General features: G+C 35.2%; 1 protein-coding gene across 1 annotated transcript; it reads left to right on the top strand.

Annotated features, from left to right (window-relative positions):
* Positions 1 to 744: 744 nt before the first annotated feature.
* Positions 745 to 25503, top strand: DR1 (down-regulator of transcription 1). Its single transcript, XM_077120241.1, has 3 exons — positions 745 to 1778; positions 10727 to 10890; positions 18308 to 25503. The coding sequence occupies exons 1-3, from the start codon at positions 1559 to 1561 to the stop codon at positions 18452 to 18454; spliced, it is 531 nt and encodes a 176-aa protein (XP_076976356.1). The 5' UTR covers positions 745 to 1558; the 3' UTR covers positions 18455 to 25503.
* Positions 25504 to 27402: the final 1899 nt, after the last annotated feature.

Here is a 27402-nt window from a genome sequence, read left to right as displayed (position 1 = left end):
TTGGTTTCTAAAAATAACACATTTTTTGTGAAGAACTCGACACCTGTAGAGATAAGCAAATATCAGAGTTGCTTAAGATACTCTTAACATACATTTTTTTCCCTCCAGAAGCCAGCGTGCAATACATTATGAAAAACGGCTATGTTGGAACGATGACTCGTACGCTAAGCATTTCCACTACAGTGGGTCTGACTTCTAGTTTCCAGTTTAGCCTCAAGTTGTGACTAGCCAAGCCTCCTCTCTGAATATCTCCTTTCCCATAAAACGAGAAAGTGGGTGGAAGACCATACAGCGCTTTGATTCGACTAACAACTATCAGACATTTTCAAAAGCTTTCCCTCGCACGGTGCAGGTACATGATGTTCAATCTATCCCACCTCCTCATACCGAGCCCAGGCCCCGTTCCTTTCCCCTTCAAGCTCAAACACGTCTCCTTAAAGAAAAGTAGAGAGTTCTTTTAACGAAATCTACAGCTCCTTTGTTCCCAAAGACGGCTGCGGCAGCGTTTCGAGGCCGCAGAAGGTTGAGAGAAGGCAGAGGCGAAGAGACTGAGTTTCCTCTCGCCCACCCACTCCAATTCCTGTCCAGTGCCCAACCCCGAAGAAAGCGCGTGCGCAGGTTCCCCGGTACCGCGATACGCGCGCGCCTGCCCAGCAGCGGACCCCACGAAGGGGCAGGATGCCCGGGCGCGTGCAAGGCCCGCAAGAAGCGGAAGCTGCTGGCAGCGAGAACAGGCGGTTCCCGCCGGCGCTGGTGGGGGAAGGGCGGCAGCTACACCCGGAAGTCGGTATGGGAGAGAGGGGGAAGCTGGTGTGGGCAGAGGCTTCCGGTGGTGCAAAGGGTGTCGGGAGCGGCTCCCAGCAAGCCTTCCTTGGCGTCTAGAGGGGCCGCCGTCGCTGCAGCTTGGGCTTCCAAGATCTTCGTTCGGGCTAAACGGTCACGGCGGCCGCCACTGAGATCCCCCCGTTCCTGACTTTGTCCGTATTCTTGTCGAGGCAGCCGCCTCAATTTCAGCAGCGGCCTCGGCCGACATGTTGTGAAAGCGGCGCCGGTATCTGAAGGATGGTTTGGCAGAGGCGGCAGCAACGGCTGCTGGCGGCGGCGGGGGCTCAGGCTCTGTAGAGCCGAGCCCGCTGGGTGTCCGCCCTGTACCGCGGCGAGGCCAGTGCCCCTGGATCTTGCCTCTACTCCGGCGCCGTTGGCGGCCGGCTGGTTAAGCGACAGCGCTCGCCCCTCCGAGGAGACACGGAGGTGGTTCCCCAGCCGTTCAAATTTCCGGACCACGCCGAGCTTTCCTTTCCCCGGCCCGGGCAGTGCTGCCTGCAGAATCTTCAGCCCCCCGACTTTCCTCCCAACCTCGCCCTAAATCTCACATACTCTGGTGTTCCCAACCCTCTCAAGCCAGCTCCTCTCCTTCCCTTCCTGCTTTTTGAACCCTGTTCTCCAAGCGCCCCTCGGGGTTACTCTCCAGGGCGGCCTTTTGAGAAATTCCGTGAAGTAGTGTACCGGAGCCGGGGAGTTGTTTTTAAAGTCGGGGCGCGAGAAATAGGAAGGTACGATGGCTTCTTCATCTGGCAATGATGATGATCTCACTATACCTCGAGCTGCTATCAATAAGATGATCAAAGAGACTCTTCCCAGTGTCCGGGTGGCCAACGATGCCCGGGAGCTGGTGGTGAACTGCTGCACTGAATTCATTCACCTTATATCTTCTGAAGCCAATGAGATTTGCAACAAATCGGAAAAGAAGACCATTTCACCAGAGCATGTCATACAAGGTAAGTCGCATGTGTGAGATTTGATTTAAATGAGGGTGGGGGTGGGGCGTGCAGTCTGCTAGTTGCATGGCCGGTTCGTGTCAAAGCCTTCCAGTCCTCTTCACCGGTAAATGAAAAAGCCACCGGGATATGAAAGCAGCTTGTGCCTTATGAAAATCTTGTTGTCTTGCGGTACTTTTCATCCAGCGAATACACGTAAAGATTGCAAGCAATTAGGCCATTTTAAAAGCCCCAAAAGATAAAGTATTAATAGTGGTCTGAATTTACAACCAGATAAGCTGAAGCAGCAAGAACTGCCTGCCCAAAGTTGAACGTAGGAAAATAACCCAGTAATTTTACCTTGGAAAGTTAAAATTCAGCCAGAGGAACTTAAAACATGAGTTAAAAACAGAGCTCATCTTTCACCCTTGTAGAGGGAGAGATTGATATTCTGAACACATAAATTTAAAAAATTATTAACACGAATATGTTCAATATTGTAAAGCTTATTGGTGTTGAAAAAAGGAAGGACTTATGTTTTCAACTTTAAAAATTGTTTGATGGTCCTACATTCATTGTTACCAAAGTACTTCTTACCAAAGTAAGAAAAGTGAGTGCTTTTTAATTTTTCTTTTTGTGTATATGTTTGTTTTTATGTAGCTTGCTTTGTTCACTGGAGATAGGTTTGAATGTAACGAAAAGCTTGTTTTGAAAGGTTATAAGAGATTTTTTTCGTGAAACATTTCACCGTCATTTCCTGCTGCCATTCCCTTTTAGATGTATAGGCTTACACTTTCATTGAACAGCATTTGTGAAAGTTTTGGGTTTCTTCTCTTTTATCTTGGAAGGCATCTAGTCCAGTAATAGGAATTTAGGGGAGCATATTTTGATGGTTTTGGACATCAGGAGGCATAATGTCGTAATGTTTTGGCAGGCACTTTCTGTAATGTTTACATCGTACTTCTATGCACAAAGTTGTTTTCAATTTAAGGTAATAACTTGCCCTTTGTAATAATTTAATTTAAATTCTGACAATCTCTTGCTTGCTTTTGAAGTTGGGGGGAAAAAGCCATGATTAATTTTAATCATTTTGTTAGGCAGATAGTTACCTACCATTTCATTTTTATAACTTAATTTCTTTTAATTAGAAAAGTTGTAGGTTTATAGAAAACTCATGCATAAAATACAATTCCCATATACTACCTTATTGTTAGCATCTTGTATAACTTAACTTTAAAAGGCAACTTTTCTGCTATACTAAAGTAGAGTACACATCTGCACATGTTCACCATTTACATTATTTTACCATCAATATTGATAAAAAGGATTAAATGATTCATTTTTTATCGTTAATGGTGTATTGAAGGTTGATTTGAAATATATCCTGCAATTCAAGTCCATACAGAAAAAAATCCCTAGGAAGAAGCATATTTGATTCTTTTTTTTTTTTTCGTATTTGATTCTTAAAGCTAATAGTTTTAGGTTTTTTCCTACTGTTTTGGTGTGCTGAATAGTCTAGCAAGTAAAAATGAAAGCCAAATTATCTATATTTTTACATTTTATGTGTGATGCTTCCATACAGTCTTTCACAAGGTTTATCTAACACAACCATAATTTCCTTTTGCAGTTCATAAAAAAGAAAAAGGATACTTTATCAACATTGCCTTTCTAATGAAAATTGAAAACGATTTCAGCAGAATCTGCCTAAATATTTGTTTACACTACAGAAGTGGGGATCATTCCAAAAATCTAACACACATTATAATCTTTCTTAGGGAGTTTATTCTATTCTAGGATATATTTAGATTTCTGATTGACACATTGGAATAAAAAGGCAGCTGTAGCAAACTGTATGCTAAATAGTTCAATTTTGAAATATGCTAAATTCAGTTTAATGCATGAGTTGGAAAATTACAGTGAAAAAGCATTTTCCTTTTTGTACTGAAATTAATTTGTTAATTAAAAAAATGAAGTATTGACCTGTTTTAGATTTACCAATTTACCATTTTTTCTTGTGACATTGCTATTAAGTGGCTAAGGACCTACATTTTTGTCTGGGAATTCTCCTCAATTAGAGGAGTTAATTTTATTTATTTATAATCTCATTAATCTCATATTCGTAGTCATTTAAAATAATTTTTTCTTGAGTGGTTAAAAATTTCTAAGCAAGTGCTTAAGATAAATACATTTTGGGTGTTTAAGCTATATTTCCAGACTGACTCTGAAATGTTAGCTTGGGAATTCATGGTAGATCTGACATTTTTTACACTTTTCTGTCAGCTTTGATTATTTAGGAACATAGGCTGTATCAAGTGGAATAATAATGTAAATTCTTAAAGTGGTATGATCCACATATGTTAAAACTTGATTTTAATAATGAGTTTAATGAACTGGACTTTGCTTCAGGACATTTCACCTGTTCATTTGCCTCATTTTTTAAAAAAATATGTTTAATGAAATACCTTAACATGCAAACATTCCATACATGGTTTACAAACAGTGGCTCACAATATTGTCACATAGTTGTGCATTCAGCACCCTGATCATTGTTGATTTGCCTCTTGCTTTACCTTGTCAGCAAGTTAAGCATTCTGAGGTAGTTCCGTAAAATGCAAGTTAAAGTTGAAATAATATTGTCACCAGTAAATCTGTGAAATATCATGATTTAGTTTTAATTTTTTCTAAATGTTTTGCTTATTTTGAGTTAAAGCCATACACTTGGTACTGAAGATCACAGGTATATAAGTAGAGGTAATTCTGAGCTATACAAGATTTTCCTTTTATTTTGTTACTGTTTTCTGTGACCACATATTGAATGAGTTCTAACATGTGCATTATGGGAAAAATTGGCATTGAGAATCAAGAGCTGCAAGTTCTACACTGGAAATTCTTTGGCCTTAGGCACATCAGTTAACTAAGGTTTCCCCATTGTGTATAAATAATATGGAGTGATTTCTGGTGCAATTTGACATTATTGAGAATCATTTGAAGTTGAGAAGCTTATATTAAATAGGCTGTTATAAATAATTTTAATAATTTATAGTGGTACAGATTAAAATATAAAGCTGAGGTTATATTTACCTTATATCACGAGGCCATTTGTGAAGTTAAAATACAAATAAGAATATTTCATATGGTATTATTTTCTTCTCTCTCTTTTTTTACTTGGGCAGGCGCTGGGAATTGAACGCGGATCTCTGGTGTGGCAGGCAAGAATTCTGCCACTGAGCCGCTGTCACACCACCCTCTTCCCATATTTTTGATCCCTTGCTGCTTTTTTTTTTTCATATAAAATTAGTAACCGAAAGTAGTGAAAGTTTGAAAAGGTTTCTATGGTAGTTTCCTTATTAGCTGACTAGCTCTAAGCTTTCTATGGTGAAAGTTTGTTTTTTGTTTGTTCCAGTCCCTCTCACATTGGTACTTTGGTGAAATACAATAAAAATGGATAATTAGAAAAACAAAATAGAAAAAAAGACAAAGTAAAAGTTCAGATTTTTTATTGTTAAGTTCAATATATGTAAGATTACTCCTCAAATTGCTTAAATGCTTACTTTGGATTTCCATACTTAACTCACTGTAGACCATTACAAGAATTATGGCACAAGTCCATGAACTATGCTTTGAGTAGCTTTGCTCTAAAGACTAAACCACAATCTATTTTGGAAACTGGATGTGAGGTAGTTTTGAAATCAGGAGCTCTGAATGCAGAGAAGTCGTAATAATGAGAATGAGATGTTGTATTACCTAAATAATCATCTATATGGATGTTTTCTTCAAAGAGACATGTTAATTTGCATTCCACAGTTTGTCACTTAATAAGATGCTTTTCAAGTTAGTATTTTCTTATTTTTCTTAAAATTGATATATCTTTTGGTTTGGTTTCTGTCACCCAAGTGTTATTTATTGAGTACTACTCTGTATTTGGCACTGTGCTAGAAACTGCTAAGGATATTGAGATAAATGACATTTGATTCCTCTTCTGCCATCATTCTCTCATCATTTTTCCAGAAATAATGATACTGTGCAGGACAAGATTCTTAAGGGTCTTCAGAAACCTTGGCCAGGTTAATAATCTAAGAAGCCAGTTTTTTCTGCATTCTTTTAATATATTTTAAGTGAACTACTTCATTCCCTTTCCCCTCAACAAACAGAAGGGAGAAATTGGGAATGCTTGTTTATATTTTTAAAGGTATATCACATATTTTTAATGGAAAGCTTGCCTTATGTATTTGATTTATAATGTAATTCACATAAATTGATGTTGTAACTAAACTTTTTGGGGATACATCATTTTTGTAAAATAAGATAAACCTGTGTTAAGATTATTGATGCTGGGATGGGAGGCTTTTACTTTTCTCTTTTTTTTGAGTAGCTGTCTTATTGTGGCTTTCAAATTGAGATATATCCTAAGTGTTTTTTTCTTTATATTTTAAAAAATGATTTTAACTTTGAATCTAATAGATTTTGAAATTTCATTGTTAGTATTTTTTAACTTTTTATTGAGAAATAATTACAGAATCTCAGAAAGTTGAAAAAAATGGTAAAGAGAGGTACTATAAACCTTCGTACAGTTTTCCCCAATGGTACTATCCTGCATAACTATAGAGTAACATCAAAATCAGAATATTGACACTGATAAAATCTACTAACCTTATGGAAATTTTACTCATTTTATGGACACTTCTGTGCATGTGTATGTAGTTTTATGTGATGGCCTTTTCTGGGTATATTTTTTAAGATAGGTGGCAGAGAATGACAAACCTGGGGAACAAGTGATGTCTGTTTATCACACTTTTTTAAAAAAAATTATTTTTCACATTTGGCTTTTACTCTGAGATTCTTTAGAGCCATGCCCATCAAAAGTCCATCGGGTCCCTTTGTACAAGTTAGAAAAGGCACCCTTTTCCTAAAAACCTTTATTACTATCTGTCAGTAAATATACAGATACATGATGTTTACAGTGAATGTCCCCATCCCATAGATATGGTACTGTTGTGCACTGAACAACCATGGATGGTAGCCCTGCTTAGAGCCATTATCTTATTGTCTAAAAGTCTTCTTTGGGTAAAATGGGAATGATTACTTCTTCTTGGTAACAAATGATGTAAAATATAACCCAGTTGTTTAGAAATATAACCCAATTATTGATGTCCGTTAACCAAAATGTCTTTAAAATTTGAATTAAAATAGTACAGCTTTAAAAAAAAATCAGTACAGCTTTGAAATTAACTTTATGGCTGCTCTTGCTGAACCATTTTATTGAGAATACAGTTTTTATAATATAGTAGCTCTTTGAATAATATTAGAATATTAACCTTGGACCTAACTTGCAAATTTTTTGAAAGCAGTGTTCCAACCTTAAATGTGTTTAAAGGTGAGTTTTATTTTATATTTTTTAAATATTTAGCTCAAGCCCTCCATTGTTAAAGGTAGTTTCAGTTCAGTTTTCTAAATGTCTAAATCTATTATTTCATGCCATTTTGGTGAGTTGTCTCTCATTTGTGATTTGCTAATTTTTTAAATTTAATATTTCATATTATAAATATACCTGCTCACCTTGAATTTAGGTGTGATAATGTATAGCTGTACATTTATTAGGGTATTGCTTTACATTTAAGAGAAAAAAATAAAGATGTATAAAACATAGTCCATATTGGTTAAGTAAATCTCGTGCTAGACACTGTTAAGTGCCTTATATTAATTACTTGATTTCAATCCTAAGACTAATAGCAATTTAATAGTGAATATTTTATTTAGAATCCTCTATGAGCCAGGCTCTATTCTAAGCTCTTTCTTTATATTAACATCTATTCTTTACAACAGCCTGATCTGATGAGATGTAGATACTGTTATTCTTGTTTTATAGGTGAAAAACTGAAACTAAGGAGGTGAAAGAACTTCTCTAGGGTAGCAACATAACTAATATAAGGCTGAGCTGAGGTCCTATATGCTTAATCACTATACTATCACTAAATGTAGGAAGATATTATAAAATAGGTTCTACTCTCATTTTATAGATGGAAAAACTAAAGTTTAGAGATATGAAGCAATGTGTCCAAGGTACTGTGATAACCAAGGTTCAATTTCTAGGTCTGTTTTCAAAAGGGGGAGATTACTTCTGTTCTAGGAAGATCAGACGTTCTTAATTGAGGATGGGATTTGATCTGAGCCTTGAATGTGTTGTCATCAGCATCATTGTGGTACCTCTTGGAAATCATTGAGTAGTCTGATTTAGTACAAGGATGCACAGACTGAATGACAGAAATAAAGCTGAAAAAATAGATAGGGCTAGATCCTTGAGGACTATGGTATAGGCTAAGAAAATCACATTGTGATGGGAAGCCATAGCCATTCACTTGGGTTTTTTTGTTTGTTTGTTTTTGTTTTTGCTATGTCTCCAACAAATATTTAATTATTCTGCTCTGCTTGTACCCTTAAAAAAATAAAACAGAGACTTTGGCTTCTAGCACTGACACTTAACAAATAAATCAGCCTGACAACTCAAGTAAAAATTGCAAGCTGCTTAATCTTCACTTATTTTTCTATTATAACCAAGTTCCTTGTGGCCAAAAATTATTAATTTATGGTTAATTTGATGTACAGAACCCAGAACAATACCTTACTGGGGATTTTGGAGGCGGAGGGTATGTGCTGAATTTACTTAATTAAAATTCAAGTGATAGTACTATACTTTCTGGCATCAGGTTGTTTCTAAAGGAGGTTGATGAAAACAGCTTAAACAATTGACATAAAACATAAATCATTCAGAATGTCTTAAAAACTACAACTTACATGGGAAGGTGAATTTGTAAAGGTATGTTTCATTTTCTCTCTGAAGAATAGAGTTGAAGGGATTTGAAGTTAGAATTGAAGGCATCTTTATTGAGATAATCTAATTCATCATAACTGTTGAAAGACTGCTAGAATTGATGAGCTAAGTTAATTTCATTTACTAAGTTTTTCACCTATCTGTATTTCATCACTGGTTCAGAATATAAAATATGCCTTTGGAGCATCAGTCAACATATAGAAAACTATAGAAAATTAAAATATGATTTTTAAATACTATGAACCAAAAGGAAATTTTTCTTCTGCAAATTTTACTGATATATTCATATATATATAATTTATCCAAAGTATACAAGTAGTGTCTCACAGCGTCCTCACCTAGTTGTGCAGTCATCATCACATTCAATTTTCCTTACTCCAAAAAGAAAAATAACAGACATTTAAAAAAGAAAACCTCAAACAACCCATGCCCATTATCTCCTCCTATTAGGGACCCTGGTATTGGTGTGGTACACTTGTTGATGTGTACCATCATCTGTTGATGAAAGGGTATTAAGATATATTACTGTTAACTATAGTCCGTAGCTTGTAATGGGTACTTTTTTCCCATATGCCAATCTGTTATTAACTCTGTGTATAAGTGTCATACATTTGTACTAGTTCATAAAATAACTTACTTGTAGTATTAATCTTAAACAACATCAGCCTCAAGGTTCACTGTGTTATAAAATCCTATATTTGAACCTCTAGCTTTCCTTCTGGTGACATGCATGACTCTAAGACAACCCCTTTCAACCAAGTTCACCTATCATTCAGCACTATTACTCATAATCCCAATAACAAGCCACCCTCACCTCTATCCATTTTCAAACATTTAATTTCAACCTTATTAAAAATTTTGTACCTAACAGGCAACCATTTACCATTGTCTAAATTCAGTCTATCTCTTGGTAACCTATATTCTACATTTTATGACTATGAGTTTACATATTCTGGTTAATTCATATTAGTGAAATCATGTAACATCTGTCCTCCAAAAGGAAATTTTATGCCTTGTCTTTCTGGATTATGGGAGACAGTTAGAGAATGCGTTATTTTTTCTGTAAAATTTTCTTTCTAAATGTGAAAAAAATAAAGACCTTTTTGTTAATGCATCTTCTGCCCTTATCGTCTTCTTCCATCCCAATTTTTCTAATACATCATTTGAAAATGTTTCTAAGGTGCTTCCTATTAAAAAGTTTTAGTTTCAAAGGAAACTTGTTGGCTGAATTTCATGGCTTATTTACTTATTTCCACCAGTGTATCCTAAACGTGGCAGTTTGAGAGTCTTTACTAAAAGTAGCTTCCTCTTGATACATTGAACAGAAGAAAAGCTTATTTGTTCTTTTCTATTCATTTGAAATTTAGTAAAGCATGAGTTACCAGCCTACCTTTCCCAAAGAAAATGGCACAAAATATGTTATAAATATATTCCAGATATTTGCCTTTTTTATATTCTTTGAGAAAGTAACTTTAGATTTTCGATTTACCATTAGTGATATAAAAAAATGTTTTCCTTACTTAAAACCACATGTTCTTGTTGCAGTCAGGATTCCTTTCCATTGCTATCTCTTTTGCTACTGCCATGTAGAAGGCAATGAGCTAGAGAAGAGAGATTCTGAACTTTAAAAATAAGGGGTTATTGTAACTTATTTTGTTGTTATTTTAGAATTTTTTTAAGTTATTCAAGTAATGAAACCTTGAGTATAGAAAGCTAGAAAATTAGAAAATACAAATAAAAAGGAAAATATGTTTTTTAATGTCACTTTTGGTTAGTAAAAGCTAAAACAAACAAAAAACACCCTCATGTTCTTATATTGGACCTTTTTTTCTCATAGGAAGTGTTTTGGTCTTTTAAAAATTAGAAAGAAAACAGAAATTGAAGGCCTGTGCCTTGAAATGTTTCTAAGTTTTTTTTTTTAACTGATTTGCAATTTAGTATCATACAAGTTGATAAGCTATTTTATCTTAGCTGCTCAGATAATTGCTGTATAACTATAAAATAGATAAAATAATTAAAAAGCAACAATCCCACACCCCACACCTCAAAAATAAGAACACACAAAAAAACCCTCATTTTCCATGGGGGCTGTGGGAGCTATGTTTTAACACCCTTTCATATTTTTATATTTTCCCCCTAGCACTAGAAAGTTTGGGATTTGGCTCTTATATCAGTGAAGTGAAAGAAGTTTTACAAGAATGCAAGACAGTAGCATTAAAAAGAAGAAAGGCCAGTTCTCGATTGGAAAACCTCGGCATTCCTGAAGAAGAATTATTGAGACAGCAGCAGGAATTATTTGCAAAAGTAAGTAATGCATTTTTAATTATTTTAATCAGAATCCTATCTTGTTTGCTAACAGAAATCATACTGGTTTCTGAAATGATTTCCTAAATCATCATATTTACCCAGAGGATTCTCTTTCTCTGGTCAGCACTTGATTATAGAGTCTGGTATATAGCTCTGTCCAGCTTAACTGTGGTTTATTTAAAATTAAATAATTGTAGCAACGTAGAGAGCAACCATTTGTTCGATGTTTTTTTAGGCACATGGACCATTAAAAGCATGAAAAGTATACCTAAACATCCTTAACATTTAAAATGATGGGCTGGTGAGAAAATACTGTGTCAAGTCCTATCATGAGTAGCATACAATGAAAGACTGGTTAACATCTACTTTGTAGTTAAATTAGATCTTTAATACACCTGTAAAACACTCTAATAAAAATTTAAAGGGCTAATAGAAGAAAAAGGGAGAATCTTTTCTCTTTTATTGCTTGCTACACTTCTAATGCCTAGTCTGTAAAATACTAATATCTTTCTATTTTTAAAAAACGGAGGGGAGGAAGTAGTGAAGCTGTTTTTTCCCTACTAAGTTCTGGCCTCTCATTCAAAATTTTAAGGCAGATTTGGGTGAATACAAGAGGTGAGATTGCCCACCAGGTATTGTGGTAGCTTTTAGAACTGGGAAGTATCATTTTAGGTCATCTTCACCATAGCTGATCTCCTTGGACCAGAATAATCGGTTCAGTTTATGTCAAAAGCATTTGAATTTGGGTTTTATTAGGCACTAGATACATTTGAAGTTTATTGAGTTCTTACCATGTGTTAAGCATGTTGCCAGGCAATTTACCTCATTTAATCCTCACAACAACTTAGACATGAACGAGAAAAACCCTTTGAGTCAAGCATGAGCACATGCAAACAATGTTAATCCATATTACAATCTGTATGATACAAGGTACCAAAGAAGGAGTGTTGTTTTATAAAAATCATTAATGGTTTTCTACTATTGCGGATCACTCTAGAGGGTGTTGAATTAAATATTTGATGAAAGAAGGAAGATATTCTCCTAGATATGTGACATAGCTTGACATAACTTGCAGGGGTTTTGTGAAATAATGCAAGTTTATTATGCCTATTTTAGTAAGAAACAGACTCAGAGTTAGGAAACTTGCTTGAGATCGTACGTTCATTTGTTCTACAGATGTTTACTGAAGTCCTCACTATTTACCAGGCATGTGTGCTAGGTGCTAGGCTTACAACAATCAACAAAAGAGACTTGGTTCCTATCATTATGGAATTTAGTCTACTGGGAAAGATTGACTTAAATAAAACAGGTAAATCTATACAGGTAGGCAGCGTTGGAGCCTAAACTCATGCCTTCTAACTGCAACACCTGTGCCCTTTCTACAAAACCAGGCTAATGTGCTAGCCCCCATTTCATATCCTTAAATTTATTATAGAGCTTTTAAGTAAAGCTTGCTTTATCCTTGCCAGAGCAGAGAGATAAATTAAACAAATAATTGACTGCCTTCCATGTTGTGCTCACCTCTCTATCCTTGTCATTTTAAAATTCATCTTCCTTATCTCCCTTCTGTCTTACTCTGGTTTATCTGTGGATGAAGATCCCTAGTATTTATTTGCTCTTAGAAGGAAGACCAACAGAGTAAAACTACAACAGCTGCCTGGTACTTCTTCCCTAGAACCTAAAGGACTTATATCCTAAATGTGAAAGGAACTAATAAGTAAATATAACATCTTTTATATCACTTTGATTTCTTTTCATTTTTTAGACTTTATTTTAAATACTAACACTGTGGGCAACCTCATTTGAGGCTGTCTTTGACTGCTAGCAGCAACTATATGGAAAGGGGAAAAGTCTGTTAGTACATTGAAATTAAAATTAACTGTAAATTATAAATGAGTCATTTTCGTGTGTGTGAATGAGAATCTTAAACATAATGAAAATCTACAAAGGAGGATTTTCTTTTTTCCACACCCCTATTTTAGAAGAAAAACGTTTGGGATGAATTGTGAGGAGGTGATGGGGAAGAAGAAATTCGATTAAATATCCCCGAAGTTTTTAATTTCTGGAAATGAATACAAATAAAATCTGTGTCAACCAACAATGATATTAAAGTTACTGAAATGCTTGTGTGTTCACTGAGAAAAGTATGTGAGCTGATATGGGGTTATAGTACCAAACAGTCAGTTAAATTTGAAATATAACCAGAACATGATTTTGCACACCATTAAATAAACTACAGGATCAAGCACCTTTGCAATAAAACTTATGAAGATACTTGAAAATAATTGATTTTGTCTTTCTGTGTCACAAAGTTAACCTATTTATAGTTGATTAGACTGCAGGGTAGGTATTCTTTAACATTTTTTATTATGAAATATAGCATATATTAAAAAAGCAACAAATTTCAGAGTACATTTTGACAAGCAGTTATCGAACAGATTTCAAAGTTTGGTATGGGTTACAATTCCACAATTTCAGGTTTTTCCTTCTAGCTGCTCCAAGACACTGGAGACTAAAAAGAAATATCAATATAATGATTCAGCAGTCATACCCATTTGTTAAATCCTAACTTCTCTGGCATAACTCCTCCATCTTTGATCTTTCTCCCAATCTTTAGGGATATTTGGTTTAAGGCCAATCTAACTTTTTTCATATTGAAAAGGGGTATTGACAATCTGGGATAGGGGCATGGAACTAGTTGATAATCTTTTTTGGAGAGACTGGCACCTCTGGGTTTCAAGACTTATCTGTCCTGGAACCATCTGAAGGTGTTAGCTTTCCGAAAAGTAAACTTAGTGTGTTTAAACTTTTGTAGGATCTCAGATAGAGCCCTGGGTGTTCTTTAGGTTTAACAAGAATGATATTGGTTGGGGTTTGGCAAAACATGGTAATTAGTAATACCTAGCTGAAGCTTGCATAAAGAGTAACCTCCAGAATAGCCTCTTGACTCGATTTGAACTCTCTTAGCCACTCATACCTTATTTTGTTACATTTCTTTCCCCTCTTTTGGTCAGAAAGACATTGTTGATCCCACAGTACCAGTGCCAGGCTCATCCCTAGGAGTCATGTCCCATGTTGCCAGGAAGGCTCACACCCTGGATGTCATGTCCCATGTAGGGGGAAGGGTGATGATTTTCCTTGCAGAGTTGGGTTTAGAGAGAAACCACATTTGAGCAACAAAAGAGGTTCTCTAGCAGTAACTCTTAGGCATAATTATAGGTAGGCTTACCTTCTCCACTACAGAAATATGTTTCATAAGAGTAAGCCTCAAATCAAGCTCAAGGGCTTGACCTATTAACTTGGGAGTCCCTAATGCTTGAGAAAGTATAGGGGTTTCCCAGTAAGAAAGTTTAATAGTCCCATATATTTTCTTTACCCCCTCAAGGGATGTATTACATTAAGCTATACAGAATTACAAGCCCTCAGTCCCATTCTGGGCTCCATATATTTGAGTTGTTTAAATGAGCTACCCAAACAGATTGAGTTAGAGTGTATGCTATGGAAAATTTAGGTTTTAGACAAAATAACACTCTCTTCCTTTGGCCTTATACAGTAGGTGGAGTTCAAAAATACAGACACTGTCATCCTTTACCCTGTATTCTGATTTACCTTAGCCCCAACCAGATTGACTTTGTTCTTATCTCTGATTGAAGCCTGGTCTCTTTTTCAGTTTCTTTAACAGTTGTATGTAGCAATGCTGGCTTTCAGAGCCGCAGAACCTCCAACTGTGAGTCTTAGTTGTCACACAGCTACCCAAAATTCCAGGAAAATACCAGGTTATACACATATAGCACAGCATCTCAGAATCCAGAAGTAAACTTAAAGCTCAGGAATAAATGTGACTGCTATGAGAGCTTACAATCAAGCCCCAATTTTCTTAAACGTATTTTCTAAAAGAGTCCATACAATATTTGTTCTTTTGTTTCTGGCATATTTTGCAGAACATAATGTCCTCAGGGTTCATTCACTTTGTTGCATGTCTCACAACTTCATTCCTTTCTGTTGCTACACCATATTCCATCATATTTACACCACTGTTCGCCTTTCTGCTTTTTCAGTCATTGTGCCCTTCAACCACCTCCATCCATTGGCCACCATGGATAATGTCCAAAATAAAAAGTCCATGTCTCACAGCATCCTCACTTATTTGTCCAATCATCATCACTCTCGATTTTGGACAATTTTCATTGGCCCACAGGGAAAAATAACTGAGAAACCCTCACCAAAATGAAAGTTAGAAACTCCCCTTACAGTATGTACTGTTGATTAAATTCATGTATTTACTTTGCCTTACAATTTTCTTCCAAATTTTTAAATTGTTTTTAGTGAGACACTTTTAGTCTTACTTTGAACTCTGGATATTCTTTCCATAAAAGTATATAGGTCTGTATGTTAAGACTAACAGTATTTTCCATATTTCTTTATAAAAATGGATGAAAATTATTATTAGAGATGACACTTAGTTTCTGATTTCTCAGTCCAAAAAAAAAATAGTTTTCTATAAAAAGTTTTCTTAAATATTTTTTCTTTTTAACATTTTTACTCTTTTCTTTACTCGCTTCTTCCTCTCTGCCTTCAGCCAACATATGGGTCTACTATTTTCGCTTTACCACAAAAACTCTTCTATCTTTTGCTGTGATGATGTGTGCCACCATATTTTGAAAATGTATGCCACTTATTCCTCACTCCTTATAATTCAGCTTCTGCCCTTACCGCAGAGATATTCTAATATAAAAGTCAGTGATTTTTTTTTCCCTTTGAACCATATTCTTCCTGAGTTTTAAAAAATAACATTTAACATGGACTACTTTCTTTATTAGTCTCCAATACTATGGTCGCTTGGTTAGCCTTCCCTCAGGGTAGTAATATTTCTTTTCTTCTTTCTCCTCGCTACTACTGCTGTCTCCTACCACCCACACCGGCCCCCACCCCCCCACTGCTAGCCCCACTCCCGTACTTAAGTCAACCAGTTTTAAGTAAAAATTCAATTAACATATGAGTCCCTGCTAAATATAAGGTATTATATACAGTGCTGCAAGTATGCAAAGATGAGGAATACATCATTCTTGTTGTATAGAAATTTAGTGTCTTATAGGGGAAATAAAATGTAAGTACATTGACAACTATTATATGAGGCCATCTAATTTCATCTGGAAGATGTGACGAGGTCCCAAAGAAATCACATCAGCTTTTTTGGAGTGCAGGACTGTGTCAGTTACTACGCAATTGTCTTTCAGGCTGAAACCTACTTTTCTGTGCTCTGCTTTGTGACCCTGGGGCTAGTACTCTACAAACCATATTTCTACTTTGCTAGCTGACTCTCTTTTAGACTCCACTTTCTGTAAAGGGACTCTGGAGGAGATTTTAAAGTTATAAAAAGTCCTGTCTTTTCCTCTTCCCTCAGTCCTGATTGGTGGCTGCTTCCTGTAGTTGCCACCTCTGTGGTATCTTAGTATTTACTTCTTGTCTTTTCAGTTCCCACGTTAACAACTTTCACTTGGTTGACAATCCTTTATATTAAATTCTTTCTGTTCACCTAACTAGTGTGACTTTTAGCTCCTGATTAGACCCTAACTGATAAGGGATGAATTAGGAAAACATTTTATGGAGGAAGTCATAATTTTAATTTTAATTTGAAGATAATTTTAGTATAGGGAAATTGGGAAATTTTGAATACAGTGAATACCAGCACAATTAAGCAAAGATGAGAAAGTATAGTATGTATATTTGGGAATCATTTTATACTGTAGATTTTGTTTTTTGTTTTGTTTTGTTTTTTTGTGCAAGCTACATGTTAGAAGAAAAGATTAGAGAGAGGCTGGGGTGGGCAATAATTTAGAGGGCCTTGAATTCCAGGCTGAGAAATTTGGATTTAATTGGTAACAATTAAATGTTTTGTCTTGTTTTTAAAGTAATATAATGAATGACCTGAAGAGAACTCTCCTCTACAAGTGTTTTGAATAATAAAATTCATGACATATTAAGAAAAATGAAGAATGAATGTAATAAAATATTAATGTTAGAGGTTATACCAAGCATCACTGTTTTCCCATAAAACATTCATTCAGAAAATACTGAGGACTTATGTTTTGGGAATATAACAGTGATTATGAAAGCAGTATCTTTTCTCAAGTCTGATGAATATATATATATATATACTGTTGACTATTCAGACAATTTATAAAACAAAGCTAGGTATGGGAATGCACAGAGAATTGTGGGTATATAAAATAGGTCACAGAACATGGCCTGAAAGTCAAGAAAGACTTCCTGATTTCTGTTTTAAAGGACGATTATGTATTAGCCAGGCATAAAGGAGGGTATGAGCCAGACTTAAGCAACAACTTTGATAAAAGACAGAAAGGAAAAAAGTATTATATTGGTAAAATCTAATGGGAAATCATGATCTTTTAAAGAACAGTTTCATTTATCCTTCTTAGGTCTAGTTTTTCTGCTAATGGAAGAAATCAAATTGAGAATGGGCTTTAACTATTACAGCAATGCATATAAGACATATGTGCAGCTTGGTTTCTAAAATCCTGTATTAGTTTTTATAGAGAATATATCAAATGAGTGGATTTTAATGACCCCTTTTACTAAAATTCAGTCCTATTTAAATATCTTTTCACTAGTGTGTATATGGGAAGGGTGTATGTGTTTGTGTGTACACATGTGTATTCACACATTTATACACATATGTATGTGTTTTGTATAGAGACAGGGGAGGAGGGATATAGAGGAAGATAATAGGGTGAGGAATCGTGATAGAAACTCAAGAAGAATATCAGGGTAACTGTTCCTCCAAGAGTTTAGGTACAGTATTGTAAACCTTTTTTTGTTTGTAAGGTAAAGGCTACCTTATTTGCAATTGCATTGTTTTTTGTTTTTTGTTTTTTTTTCTTTTAACATGGGCAGGCACCGGGAATCAAACCTGGGTCCTCTGGCATGGCAGGTAAGTATTCTTGCCTGCTGAGCCACCGTGACCCATGTACTATAAAACTTTTTAAGCCACAAAAATAATTGAAGGGATAGAAGAATCAAATGAAAGGAAAGTAAGAGAAACATAAGAAAAAAAGCCGAAGATAGGAAGAATAATGTTATTTTGTCAACTTTTTCAATCGAACCAAAGGTCATTAGTTATATGGTATAAATAGGGATCTTCTATAAGAGAACCAAGTTTAGGAAACTTCTTAGACCTATGTGGGTGATAGAAAAGCAGTCTCTGTATTTTCTTATAATGTTAGTTTTCTCCAGATGAACAACAATTATATCATAGTTGGAAAATACCCAGATGTGGTAATGGTTAACTCTTTAGCATTGTAATTACCAATGTAATTGGCTTCATGTACATTTAACTGAACTGTTGTATGTTAAGGGGTTTTAAAAATTACTTTATTTTATTTTTGATGCTTAGGCTAGACAGCAACAAGCAGAATTGGCCCAGCAGGAATGGCTTCAAATGCAGCAAGCCGCCCAACAAGCCCAGCTTGCTGCTGCCTCAGCCAGTGCATCCAATCAGGCAGGATCTTCTCAGGATGAAGAAGATGATGATGATATCTGAAATTCACCAGCTGAGTTTCTATTTCCTCTATAAATGTTTTTCCCTGCACAACAAAACAGTGAAAGAAATGCTTATCTGTAATTTTGTATGTATCTTGGTGGACTTGCTATTGGTATTCTAGGGATGTCTGCTGTTAAATTTCATCTATTGTGTGCTATACATATAAAAACTGTCTCTTTGAACTATTGAAAATTTAAGGTTCAGTATAATATCAATTTTGAATTTTTAATGGTGTTTATGAAATTTTAGATAGCAGTGAGTCCTTTATTTGATCAATAAACAGTGTTACAGAAAACTTCAAGTTTATAAAAATACAGTGAAATTTATACAAAAGCTCTCACTCTGCATTTGCATTTGCTCTGCCCTTTTAACTAAACTAAAAATTGGGAATTTTAAATTATTTTGGTGGGTAGGTGATGCAGTAGACATTGGATCAGGTGGTGAAAAATGAAGAGTTCAGTTCTATAGTATCTGAATTTTTTTGTCTTTTAAAGTGAGTATATAATATAAATATACATGCTCAGATAAATGTTTAAAAAACTCAAAAAACATTCACAAACTAGGAAAACATAGTTGTATAAATTTGGTGGGTTTTGGTTTTGATTTTTTTATTTTGTGTAGTGGCAAAACTACAGTTTTATTATGGCATAATTCTTGAGCTACACTATTACATTTCAAGACTGCCCAATTTTGGGGATTGTTATGATTCTTACTATTTCACTCCAGTACAGTAATTGTTGTTATTACTTGCTTAGTCCTTCCATCATATTATTCATATATCTAAATGGAACTTGTAGTAACAATTGCTTAAGCTCTGCTGGTTTCACTGAGGTTTATGAGTAGCCAAACCTTTGCTGGGGAAAAGAAATGAGAGTTAATGAGAATGCTTGCTATAAAAGAGGGACTTTTAAAAAATTTAACTTGTAGTTATAGTTTACGTATTGTTTGTTTTTAGCATTACCTTTACATTTTCTTGACTAGATGACCTCAAACTCCAGTGCTACCTTATGAAATGTGTCATTGTCTCCTCATTGTAATTGAGTGATAACTAAAAAAATTTATTGGTTTTGTTTTGTTTAAGAAAGTGTGTCTTAACTGATTAGCCCTAAATGAAACATAGATCATTTTAACCTGCTAGTTAAAGGGGAGAAGATTTCATTTGGTTCCACTAAGATAAAGTATGGTGGTGATTGTCTTAGGAATCCACTCTGTTGAAGAAATGGCATCTTGCTTATATTTTGGGAGCAGAAAGAAAAGCCATTTATGATTGCATAAAATAATCTAAATTCCTACATCAGTTGCCAAATCCTTTAAATTTCACCAAGCCAAAAATTAGATTAAGGCTGCTAGGATTCCAGTTTTAATTGGAGGGCTAAATAAGTAAAGTTTACAAGTATTAGATTTCTTAATGATCATATTTTTGCAATTTTAAAAAAAGTGAAATGCTGTCTTACATTTATTAAATATACTTCCCCCTTACAATGAAAAGGTTAATTTTAAATAAATATTTAAGTTGAAGTTACTTCATGGATATAGTATCCATCTGTGCATTGGACAAGATGGAATTGTTTTTTAAAAAGTTTAAGTACCAAAGGTAGTCTAGTCTAGAGAAATAATAAGTTAACAGGTATTGGCTTTTCTAATTTGTACTGTAATATCCTTTCACTTTCTATTTTAAGTGTATAACTTAGATACTTTTCAACACTTTTTTTTTCTGATGCAGAGTTCAGGTTAATTAATATTTTACTGCATCTGATAATGTATTATATGTTCAAAGCCTAGTGACTTTTTATTTTGACATTCTTGTGATTTCATATGCTGTATTCTCCAAGCAATAAAATTCTGATGTGTTTTATAAATTGTTTTTATATTTAATGATCTTTACAGATTAATGGCAGGAGATTTCTATTACCATTTTGACTAGTTTAAAGAATTTTAGGCCCAAAAGGCATCTTTGTCATTTGGTATGTGGTACCTGCCTTTCTCCTTCATTTACCATTGTTTTGGAAAATGTGATTTTACATGTATTTTTGTAATTTAAAGATGTAGGGTCCAATTATAACAAAACTAATTAAGCAGTGGTTTAGTTTGATCTTATTTTCTAGCATTAAAATGTCACTATTGGGTGGGCCACAGTGGCTCACTGGCAGAGTTCTTGCCTGCCATGCTGGAGATCTGGGTTCGATTCCCATTGCCTGCCCATGTAAAAAAGAAAAAAAAAAGTCACTATTCTGTCAGATGTTGTTATTTTAAGAATTTTTGGAAAAGAGAAAATCTCCAGGGTTCTTAAAAAATAAAGTTATTGGTTTAGTATCTTCCTCATCCCTTGAATATACGTCTCTCTTTCTCAGCAGATTATCAAAGTGATAGGGGTTAAAAAGGCACCAGTTTTTAAAACTGCATAAACCATATATACAAAAGAATATACAAATGATAGTTTTGCAAATTAAACATGTTTAATTCACCAGCCCTCAGCTCAAGAAACAGGATTATAAGTATCCCAGACTCTCCCTTCTTGCCCCTGTTTAATCACCACCTTCTTCCTCCTCAGAAATAACTGCTGTCCTGACTTGTAAAACCATAGATTAGTTTTATTTTATGTAAACATTATGTTTGTGGGTGTCTTAGTGTTCTGTTGCCACAGTAACAAATTACCGCAAACTTAAAACTTACAGTTCTGGAGGTCAGAAGTTCAATATCAGTTTCACTGGACCAAAGTCAAGTTTGTTGAAAGGGTTGATTCCTTCTGGAGGGTCTGAGGGGAGAATCTGTTTCCTTGCCTTTTTTTGTTTCTGATAGTCCTGTATTCCTTGGTTTGTGGCCCCTTCAGTGCCCAAAGCCTTCCTCAGTCATCACAGCACCTTTTTTTCTGTAGTCACATCTCCCTCCGCCTCTGCATTTAGGGCCCACCTGGTTAATCCAGGATAATCTCTCCATCTCAAAATCCTTAACTTAATCAAATCTGCATACCTCCTTTTGCCATTTAAGGCAACTTCATAACTTCTAGGAATTAGGACCTGGATGTCTTTGGGGGGTCATTATTTAGCCTTTTATTAGCTAAATCCATACGTGTTGCATGTATCTGTAATTGATTCTCATTGTATAGTATTACATATATCCATTTTTATACCAATAATTTATTTATCCATTCAGTTGTCATCGTGCAGTTGAGGAGTTTCCAGTTTTGGGCTATTGAGAATTGTGCTGTGGAAAGCATTCTTATATGTCTTCTGATGAGTGTATGTATGCATTTTTGTTGTATATATACCTAGGAGTGGAATTGCTGGGTCATGAGATATGCATATATTTGGTTTTAGTATGTACTGCAAGTATTGGTAAGAAGGTACCATAAAATGAAGCTAATGGTCTAGAGGCCTGAGAATGTTAATGAATTTCTCAAAAACCTAAATTATATCCATTGAGTTATACTTTCTACAGCAGGTCTGTTATAGCCACTGAGATATATTTATTACAGCAGGGCTGTTATTTAACATCGTACCGGAAGAAACTAAAAGCAAACAAAATATTTGCTCTTTTTACTGATACAATAACATTATGACCTCATTAGATAATTGCTCCTCAGAAGAATTGCAGGGTTTAGGTAATCATAAATGGTATGTTGAGTGGAAATTAATTTTGGAAAAATCCATGATTTAATATTTTAATTGAATTTAAAGTATTTTGTTATAACCTTATTTAAATACACATATGTTTTCCCATGTAGGTGTTTCCTAAATTATTTTATACATATCCTAACTCATATATATTCAAATAGCAATCAGGAAGAATTATCTAATCTAGATAGTATAGTTAATTGTTTTCTTTGGCATCACTTGGATTTTTTTCTTTCCTCCTCCTCCTCTTCTCAATGGTTTAGCCACAAGTCCTATCCCATTCTTCTTTTTTTCACCTTGTTCCAAATTGAGAATATCTTGAGTAGGATTGGCCAGGATGAAGAGAATGAACATAGGTAACCTCCTGTCATGTATTCCATTTGCCATCAAGGTAGTCCCAACCCTTATCTAATTTCCTCAAAATAAAGACCTAAGATCTACCCTTACCATTTATGCTTTGACGTGCCTTTTCCTATAGAACATGTAAATGAAAGAGAAAAGTAGGGAAGCAGAGGAGATAGACTTTTAACTTATGATCGGTTTCTACCTCTTTATCAGAAATCAAGCCTCTTCATAAAATCTTAGAACAGTGTTTCTCATCCTCAGCATTATTGACATTTTGGCCAGATAATTCCTTGTTGTGGGGGCTATCCTGTACATTGTAGGATATTTACAGTATCTGTGGCCGCTACGCTAAATACTAGTAGCACCTTCACTCTTTCCCCAGTTGTGCCAATCCCAAAATGTCTCTAGACATTGCCAGATGTACCCGGAGAGCAAAACTGTTCTCTTTTGAGAACCATTGCCTTAAAGCGTCTAGGTTTTTACCTTTAGGATAAAATCCTAGGGGAAGACTATGGAATTGAACCTCTAGTATCAGTGGAAAAAGACAAAAGGAAAGTGTTCCGTAGGAAATAGGCCCAAGATTAAAATGTGTTTCCAGGAAAGTCAGTCTTTCAGTAAGCTCTTAACTACAGATCTGCCAAACCCTTCATCTTCAAGAGCCCCAGTTCACTTATAAATCCCTCTGCCTGCTCCCTGCTCTTCACCCGATGATCTTAAACATACCCAGTTTGAAACATATCAGGTGTACTATCTCTTATTATGTACTTCTTTCAACAAGTATGTATTTTTGAGTATACAGAACCATATACTGAGAAGTAAAACAAGGAAAGCAGTGTAGTGGATTAGCACATATAATGACAATGTATAACATGATAAATGTGATATGAACAAAAGAAGCCAACTCTTTTTACTAGGTCCTCAAATGTGCTATTTCATTTACTTACACCTCTGTGAGGTAGAGAGTACTAATTCTAGAGTGGCAGACTGGTAATACCAGGTATACCATTAAAAATATCAGGTATAAAATATGCAATTTTTATTTTATTTCTGAAGCTCCATATCTTATGTGTATTGTAGTCAATATGGAGAATAATATAGTCCATGAATCCTTTCTTTCAATTTCATATTATCATATATATATTTCTTACCTTTGCATATGTTATATATATAAATAGCACTTATATGTCTGTCACTGACACAGAAGTGGTGGAAGTAGAGGAAGACAGTTTTACTTGATCACATTTTTAGTGGGAATGGGAGCTTGAAGGTGGAGGAAGAGGATAGTGATAAAAAGAATATATGTAGCAAAAAAAGAGAAAACTGTGTTTGTTGTTATGGCAGGTAAGGATACTCTGCCTGGGGAAAAATACAGTGAATTTGAAATTGTTTGGTTATGCAAATATCTACTAAGTTTGTTCCCTTTATTGTGCCTATAAAAGATGCTATTAACTTCATATTTATGCCATTAAATAACTTATAGTATCTGTGTAATAGAATGTAGTAGTATGGTTTGAATATGAAGAGACAACGATGGTGTTGATTTCAGAAACATTTTTAATGTATTACATGGATAGGGAATTTTATAAGCTAATAGTGTTAGGTTTACATATGAAGTTTCATCATATATATAATAGTAGCTCCTACAAAATTTGGACTGTCTTTATTATAAGCATTTTATCAATGAAGAAGCTAAGGTTCAAAGAAATTAAGAAATGCAATGATATCTACGAAGCAGAAGCATCAAGAGTTAGAACCTCAATCTAAGTAGTTCTAAGGACTAGGTTTCTTTCACTAGATCATTCTACTCCCACCTTCCCTCAAAATACTCTGGAAACACTGGGATGAATCTTTATACCTTTATTTAAAGGTCTTTTAAGAAATTGTAAGCCTGCCTGAAAATAGCAAAATTGTGTGCTATTACTTATCTAAGTAAGCACAGTTAATGTCTGGTAATATTTTTAATTTCCTTTTTCTGCATACTGTTATCTAAATGATTCTCTCAGTGGTTTAGAGTTTTATGCCAAATATGAAATATTGTTAGAGTAGCTATTTCATAAAGTTGATTTATTATATAGACTTTATATTATATAGGATTTCTCTTTTGGTGTAATCTGGCATCAGCTTTTTAGAATTTCATCTAATCCAAATGTTGCAGAATTTTGGAGTCTTTTGGAATAAGCTTTTCCTTAAAAATTCAGGCCAAATTATAGTAATAGCAAAGATCTTGTTTTGTCATTTCCCAGTAACAAGCTAACCATTATACAAATAGGAAACAAGATCTGGTCATTGTAGCCCCATTATTTAGGATTTTGAAATTAAGGATTGTGTTCTCAATGGTACTGATAAGTCAGCAGCTATTAATATATGAGGAAAACCCTTAGAAAAAGTACTGACTTCATGTTTCTGCAAGAGTTATTTTACTGTATATCTGACGTGCTTCCTTGGAGTTTGGGCTGTTACAAATCTCACTTTATAGCCTTATCAATTCTCATCTGAATCTTTCTGGTAGCCTCCTAGTTAACTAGCTTTACTTTCAGTCCCTCTTTGTACGTCTTTCACGTTGCTACTGATTCATCTTTCACATTGCTACTGGTGAGATTTTTTTCTAAAATACATATGTGAATACAAGATTCCTGTTCCTTGTTTATCATAGTATAAAGTCCAAACTCCTAAGCATTACATAAAGTATCTTTCACCGTAGCATTTAATAAGATTTTCTGCACTCTCCCAGTTGTACTGAAATCTGAGCTGAATAATGCTATCTCACACTTTCCTACTTTTGCACACTCTTCTTCCCCCCTCTAGAATGCTCTTTTCCCTCCATTTTACAGGCAAATTTCTCATTGTATGGAGAGATCCAGCTTAAATTTCAACTCCAATGTAAAGTTTTTCCTGATGCCCCCATTGAGGTACCCCTTTCTCTGATTATCTGTACCTGTGTTAAATATTTCTATTTATGAATCCATCGTAAATATAATTTATTTGTTGAGAAATTGATTTCTTTTATAGTGGGAGCTCCTTGAGGACAGAAACCATATCATCATCTTGGTATCCCTAACAGCAGACATAATAAAGGTTTTTATAGTTGAACTTCTAAGTGTCTACTTGTAACAATTTCTCATTTCACCTGATGTTCCATATCACCTGTTTCTAGAATTATAATGCAGGACCTAGATGTTCCATATCCATCTGTTTCTAGAATTATAATACAGGACCTAATACAAAACAGAAACTCAGTAAATATTTTTGATGGTGATAATGGAAAAGAAGAAAAATTATATTTCATGTGCTATGTATAATGAGAAATGTTTGTGTATAAATCATTTAAGAAAAACTTTCAGGAAAATAAGTATTTCAATACTGTTAGGGCTAAAATTATCAGTCAAAAACTTTATTTTTCAGAATAGCACATTTTCTGATTCTAGGAGTGCCAGAAAACAAAATGTTATGCCACATGATTAAACAAAACAACCTAAGCCACTCAAGGTACTTAAAGCAAAGAGTGATTTAATATGAGAAATTGTTATTTATTAAGTAATATAATTATTAGAAGAAGTGGAGGAGTAAAAAGTGATGACAGGCAGTATTGCCAAATGATGAGGAATTATGAGAACTACCCTGGAGCATCTGGTCATCTCTTGGCTTTTGCTCATATAAGAGCACTATTGCTGCATAAAAAATTATCTCAAAATTTAGTAGCTTAAGAGGTAGGACAAGATGGCAACATAGTGAGATATGGAATTTAGTTCATCCTCTAGAGCAGCTAGTAAACATTAGCCAGGAACTGTATGGAACAACTGTTGGGGGACATCAGTGACCAGACACACATCATACATCAGTCTGGAACAAGTGGAATGGCTGAGATCCCACACAGAACTGTAAGTCTCTCAAGCTATAGAGGGTAGCACCCCTCCCCCACAGGCATGGCAGTTTGGTTTCCCAAGTGTTCTAGTTTGCTAGTTGCTGTAATGCAATATACCAGAAATGGAATAGCTTCTTAAAAGGGGGATTTAATAAGTTGCTAGTTTGCAGTTCTAAGGCCGAGAAAATGTCCCAATTAAAACAAGTCTATAGAAATATCCAATCTAAGGCAACTGGGGAAAAATACCTTGGTTCAAGAAGGTCAGTGAAGTTCAGGGTTTCTCTCTCATCTGGAAAGGCACATGGCAAACATGGCATCATCTGCTAGCTTTCTCTCCTGGCTTTCTGTTTCATGAAGCTCCCCGGGAGGCGTTTTCCTTCTTCATCTCCAAAGGTCACTGGCTGGTAGACTCTCTGCTTCTTGTGACTGTCATTCTCTGCTCTCTCAGAATCTCCCTCATTCTCCAAAATGTTTCCTCTTTTATAGGACTCCAGAAACTAATCAATACCCACCCAAATGGGAGGAGACATGCCTCCACCTAACCCAGCCTAACAATCACTCTTGATTAAATCACATCTCCAAGGGGGTGATCTAATTACAGTTTCAAATGTGCAGTGCTGAATAGGGATTAGAAGAAATGGCTGCCTTTACAAAATGGGGTTAGGATTAAAACATGGCTTTTCTAGGGTACATACATCATTTCAAACCAGCACATCAAGGGAAAAGGAAACAGATTTTACTAGTAGCAAGGAGTTAGCTCAACTGAGCTCCAATTGCAGAATTAACTAACAAATTCTGACTGCCAAAAACAGGCCCCAGACACATAAACCTGGAGTAAGCACTAAAGGAACCATGACTTTTCACCCCAGCAAAGAGGAGGTGGACTGGCAGAATAAAAAAACAAACAGGGCAGTGCAATGGTGGTTCAATGGCAGAATTCTCGCCTGCCATGTCTAAGACCTGGGTTTGATTCCGGAACCTGCCCACGCCAAAAAACAAAACAAACAAAACAGAAGCTTTTTGAGTTGGACAGCACACCATACTGAAAAAGGGCTAGATCCAAGAAAAGGTAGCACATAGAGTCTGGGGAACATAGAGCCATATATCAATTCCAGTTCTTGATTGGC

Source organism: Tamandua tetradactyla, chromosome 11 (assembly GCF_023851605.1).
Source record: "Tamandua tetradactyla isolate mTamTet1 chromosome 11, mTamTet1.pri, whole genome shotgun sequence".
Taxonomy (NCBI): domain Eukaryota; kingdom Metazoa; phylum Chordata; class Mammalia; order Pilosa; family Myrmecophagidae; genus Tamandua; species Tamandua tetradactyla.
Note: the sequence above shows the minus strand (reverse complement) of the source record. Positions and strands in the feature narration are given on the sequence as shown.

Bases quoted from the DNA above. Each gene is read 5' to 3' on its own strand.
- DR1 (XM_077120241.1), top strand. From the start codon at position 1,559: ATGGCTTCTTCATCTGGCAATGATGATGATCTCACTATACCTCGAGCT. The intron at 1,779-10,726 runs GTAAGTCGCATG...TTTTCCCCCTAG, and splicing joins ACCAGAGCATGTCATACAAG to CACTAGAAAGTTTGGGATTT. The intron at 10,891-18,307 runs GTAAGTAATGCA...TTTGATGCTTAG, and splicing joins AGCAGGAATTATTTGCAAAA to GCTAGACAGCAACAAGCAGA.